The sequence below is a fragment of the Limulus polyphemus genome, unplaced genomic scaffold (assembly GCF_000517525.1).
Source record: "Limulus polyphemus unplaced genomic scaffold, Limulus_polyphemus-2.1.2 Scaffold230, whole genome shotgun sequence".
NCBI lineage: Eukaryota > Metazoa > Arthropoda > Merostomata > Xiphosura > Limulidae > Limulus > Limulus polyphemus.
The window spans coordinates 604,175-609,835 of NW_013665840.1; the positions used below are offsets into that span (position 1 = coordinate 604,175).

At 28.4% G+C, this 5,661-nt stretch overlaps 1 protein-coding gene across 1 annotated transcript in view; it reads left to right on the forward strand.

The window, feature by feature from the left end:
* The window catches only part of LOC106478596 (RIB43A-like with coiled-coils protein 2), a 22,739-nt gene extending 17,950 nt beyond the window's left edge, over positions 1 to 4,789 (forward strand). The window contains exons 5-6 of the mRNA XM_013939151.2: positions 1,397 to 1,624; positions 3,827 to 4,789. Of these exons, the coding sequence (XP_013794605.2) occupies positions 1,397 to 1,624; positions 3,827 to 4,075 (477 nt within the window). The 3' untranslated portion in view covers positions 4,076 to 4,789. The remainder of the gene's footprint in view (positions 1 to 1,396; positions 1,625 to 3,826) is intronic.
* The last annotated feature ends 872 nt before the right edge of the window (positions 4,790 to 5,661 follow it).

Consider the following 5,661-nt stretch of genomic DNA (forward strand, 5'->3'; position numbering starts at 1 on the left):
GCTTAACTTTTTTCCAGGTGTATAGTTATTTAATTAAATTTTGAATGTAAATCTGTGAAAGGTTATGATCCTACCCGATGTTACAGGGTTAAGCTATTCCTTGAACTTGTATATTAGTGTAATTATGTCTTGTGATGTGACAAACATCATACGACAACCAATCAAAGTTAAAGATCTTATGATTCTTGATGTATTTCATAGAGTTATTGGAAACTTATTTCAACAATTAATTTTACTCAGATATTTTATCCTAATGTATTTTCCATACTTATGTTCATATGTATAATGTTGGATGAAATTTATATCAGTTACAAATCAGTAGCTATGGTGTCTTCTGCTAATGCTCCAATGTTCTTTTCTTACTACTATTAGTTTTTATGGATGATACTTAATATTTTTATTTATAATTTCTGTCCAGTTTCTATATAAAATTATGCAGAAAAATACAGAAAGCACAAAATGTTACACTTATTGTAGAAAAATCTGAGTATTAATATTAAGGTACAAGAGTTATGATAGCATCCTCTAAGTAGTTATTTTGAGATACTGAAGTTAATGTAATAACTTTTACATGATGCATAAGTAGAAAAATGTTCTTTTTCAAAGTTGCTTATTTATATTAGAAAATAATAAGAGGAACCAAAATTTTGCTGTTTAATACTACCCACTTCTTTTCTTTAGGCTTCTTTTTGTAATATTTTAAATGAAATCATGAATTATTGTCATGGTTAATAAGCTATACAATCACCTAAGTCTAATTACTAATTATTTTCAATTTTTTATAGTCACCAAATTAGTTTTACTAAACACTTCAGTTGTTTCTCTGCAATGGAGTCTTGAGAAGGGCTGTATATTGTGGCAGGAGCTGAGGCTCAGACCTGGTTCTTGTTAAAATGACGGGTGCGAAATCCATTCAAATTGTAGGGTAAAAATAAGTTTATAATTAATAAAAAATAGCTAATTAGTAATTAGAATAAGATGATTGTATAGTTTACTAACTATGGCAAAATTGGTACTCAATTGTCACAGCTATGCTATAAGTACTTGAGTACCATGAATTTATTCTGAGAAATATTGTACCACAGAATCTATGGGCTGACTGATTGTTGCCCAAATGCCATAGCTATATATTACTTGATGTTAAGACAAAAAAACAACAAAATAACACAAAATAAAAGTTTCAGTAACCTCTATTCTAATCATTAGAGTTTTTGGATATCTTTGTCAGACATTTATCTCAGAAAAACTTAAGAAATAGATAGAGTAAACAATTTCTTTCTTCTGGTAAGATTATGAAAATGTGCTTTAACTTTTAGTGGCTGTGTATCTTATGTGAATTTTACTATTGAACTGGTCTGTAGACTTTATATTTAATAATTCATTTAATAATTTTTAGGCACAAGAACAGACTCAGTTGAGAGACCAAATAAAACAGAGAGAACAAGATGAAAATTACAAAGAATTGTACAATTCTTCCTATGGAGACTTCTTGACAGAAAATCCTCAAACAGCTAGGAGCTCTTTTGGTCCACACCGTGTCATTCCTGATCGCTGGAAAGGCATGAGTCCAGAGCAGAAAGAAGAGATTCGGAAAGGTCAGTTGGAGCAAATAGAAGAAAAAATGGTAAGGCATCATAGGATTTAATGATCAGCAAATTTACTTATTTGTAATTTTATTTATCTTAATGGTTGGAATGTACAGTAAGCGATAAATCCAAAAGTTGGTGACAAACCTCATTTACTTAATAATAGAAAAGAGGAAGACCTATCGAAAGCATTTAGCTCGTAACAGAATATGTTTCAAACAAAATTTGTTAAGCAAGAAAGAGAAACTTTGTTGTGTTCTACTGTGAAATTTCTTTAAATAAAAATTCACAGTAATTTTATTCAATGTATCTCATGAAAAAGTTAGAAAAATTAAACTATTAACGAAAAAATTTTAAAAATGTTAACATTTAGTTCAGAAAATGTAGAGAATTGGTACCTCTGAAGTATCAATACATTAATGAAATTTTTATGAAATATGTAAATTACAAAAAATGCACTCTATGTGTGCTATTTGAAAAGCATAGAACCATCTATACAATATACTTATGAACTTGAGAAAAAGAATTTACAAGGTAATCTAGAAACATCTATTTATTGGAAACCCTTTTCTGTTCTTATGCCTCCACACCATGAATCATGTCATATTAGATCACAAAAAATATCAGCGTTTACACTTGTGTTCACAGAATTTTGAAGATAAGTACTAAACAAGAAGTATTAAAAAATTAATTATTACTAATGAAATTAGTAATAGCTGAAAGAGGATTTAAGCTGTCAAGAAATTCACTAATGTGGTAATGACTGATCAGAGTATTATTTTAAAACCCAGTTATGAAACAATTAAACAGGAAGCTTTAATTTTGCTATATATTCCAGGTTTAACTAATAATTTATTTAAAATGTTTAGAAAACAACAAATATTTTATCCTATATTGAAACTGGTCAATAAGATAATGCAAGTTTCAGGTAATACTAAAGATAACATACAGTTAATGGAAAAACAAGAATCTATAAAATTTAATGTGAATGTGGAAATATTTATATTGGACAGAATAAACGTAATTTTAAATATTGTTTAATGGAGCATGAAGGATATGTAAGAAATAAAAAACTTGAAAATTCAGCCATAGCATAACATGTACATGAAACACAACATACGGTATTATTGGAAAAACTGTAATATTGGCTCAACCAGAAGGTGTTATAGCCAATAATATTCATGAATCCTTGGAAATAGTTAAATATAAAAAAAACATGTATTATTACACAGAGATGAAAGTTCAGCAAATGGGAATTGTAAACCTGTAAATAGGCCATATGACCTATTTAATAAAAAAAAGTATACATAAGACACGATTATGTCTTGCAACTCACTCCAGAAGATGGTGTTGCAATGTCAAAACATGTAGAGTCAACTTTTTAGTGATCATATATTGACCTTAATTAAAATGTGTACCTATTTAACGTTGTATGTTATTTATTATTTTGGCTTTTGGTTATTGTATACTGTCCCAAATGAGAAATGGCTTAGCATACCTGGTGATTAAGGCATTCTTTGAGTAGCCAATTTGAACCCTTTCATCGTACATGCTCACCATTTTCATCCATTTGGGCATTATAACGTGACAGTCACTCCCATTTTTCGTTGGTAAAGAGTAGCCCAAGAATTGGCAGTTGGTGGTGTTGACTAGATACCTTCCCTCTAGCCTAGCACTAGTGAGGGTAGATGTAGAATAAGTTTGGACAAAACTCAATAAACAAACCAAATGAGAAGTTTTACGTATAAAATACAAAAACTTGCCACTGTTTGTGTAACAACTGGGAGGAATACTTCCTAGTCAATATTATGATTTGCTACTAGCTAATGGGAAAGGCCCATAAATATTCTACCAAAATTTTTATGAGAATTTTATAGTGACTGGCAGATATTTATAATAAGGTTTGTAGATTTTTAAAACTAAACATATTAATAGCTTTTCATAAGAATAGTTAATAAATTGTATTTATGCTATTACTGGCAGATTTTTCTGATAAGGTTTGTAGATTTTGCAAACTAAACATACCAGTAGTTTTTCATAAGAATAGTTAAAAAATTGTATTTATGGTATTAGCTGTTAGTTATGGAAATAACAGAGGAATGTTCTTATGAAATTTTTTTTAATGATTACTAATATTTTAATTGATTAATAGATAGTAGTGTTAGCTACAGAAATAGGAAAGTTAGATAATATTTTTTATAATGTTTAATAATGTTTTTTATTTTTATTTTCTTTTATAGAGGCAAAAAAATATAGAAGCTAATCTCGAAGAAGATTGGCAACAGATATGGTTAGCACAGGGCAAACATCAACAATTATATGATTATATAGCTCTTCGACAAAAACGAAAAGAATTGGAGAGCTTGCAGGAAGAAAATAAACGTCTTGCAGAAGAACAGAAAGTCAGAGAAAAATATCAAAATCAGGTTGTTTACAAGAACACAATAACAGATGACTATTTTTTACAGTTTAATACAACATCACGTTGAAGCTACTCAGGATAAAAAAATAGCTTGAAAGTATGTTCAATATTTTGTAATAAGTAAATATGTTTTTTTTTTATTGTTATAGTAGGCAGCTAATCAATGCAAGACAATAAACTTTTAGAAAGTAGTCAACAGGTGTCACCACTGTGACTAAGTGAGTACAGGACTGGAAGAAATGAAACACACAGACATAAAATATTATAAACTTCTCACACTGGTTATATTTATTCTTTATGTTTACTGCATTATCTCTTCTGACTTAGAATTTTCGTGGAAAGGACAAAACTGAGCAGAAAATTATTTATAGCAAAGGGTGTATTTACATTGAAAAATTTGCTTCATCCTTCTTCCTGTAAAAAGATTAAAAGGATAGGGTTAAGCTAAACAAAATTTATTGAAATAGAATAAAGGTAGAAAATATATAATGTTGATTAAGTTATTGGAGCATCACAAATATTGGAAATAATAAAGGATAAGATTAAATTAGACCAAATTTAGTGAAATATAAAGCTTAGAAACATAGGATTGGGTTAAACTAGGTAACAATTAGTGGAATGTGTAAAATCTGTGACATTCATTAGTAACAAAATAAGATAATAGCTTATAAAAGATGTAAGAAAAGTAATAACTCTCAGTCCAATCAAGTTTTATCATACTGTTATACACTTCTATTTCAAAAAATTGTATCTGTTTATTAAATATTTAACGTTTAATAAAAATTATAATACACATTGTTAATAAGTTTGTAGTGAGTCTTTACTTCTATATTCAGAGTGTTTATTGATAAAATTTAGTTATACTTTTTCATTTGGGAAACTTCATTATAGTGGTAAAATTATTACATTTTTATGCAAATTGATAAACCAGACAGGTATATAGAAAACGGTTTTGTAAATGTTCATCAATATATGAATGAATACATTGTTTCTTCTATTCATCTTGAGATAACCTTTGCTGCTTTATTGGTGGATTAAAGTGTTAATTAAGCCAGACAGGCATGAGAATGGAAAACAACAAAAAAAACTGTAATTAAATCACATAATAATCCTGTCATTGTACTTTAGCAGAATTAAGAAAGTTGTTTTTATTCTTAAAATTTTAAAAAGGAATATTAACTGGCAATTAAAAAACAGAAAGGAAATAAATTTCTTATGAAAATGAGTAATTACCACTCTTAACAGTAGATAGCACAAAATTGTAATTGTAGTGAAAAGTAAATCAAAAGAAAGACATATTTATTGGTTGAATGCATTATCAGTTTAACTCCCTAAGTAAGTGCTGTAATTTTTTTTCAAGATTGTTTTTTTAGCTAATAATCCAATTGTATTTATCTCGGCATGTTACAGTTATGTTTGGATTGGGTAAAAGCTCACTTTAAGGTAGAAAATTATTATTTAAAAAGGGAGAAAAAATGAAAGTGCAGATATGCTTTCTTTCACCATTCAAAGAGTAAAAAATTAAGCACTTCCTTAAGGAGTTAAAACAGAAATGTTTCGAATAACAATGTTAAATGCCTTGAGAAAAGTTACTTAATAGTAATAGACCTTTGTAAAAGAGGTGGAATGGCTGCAGCATAAGAGATGAACTGT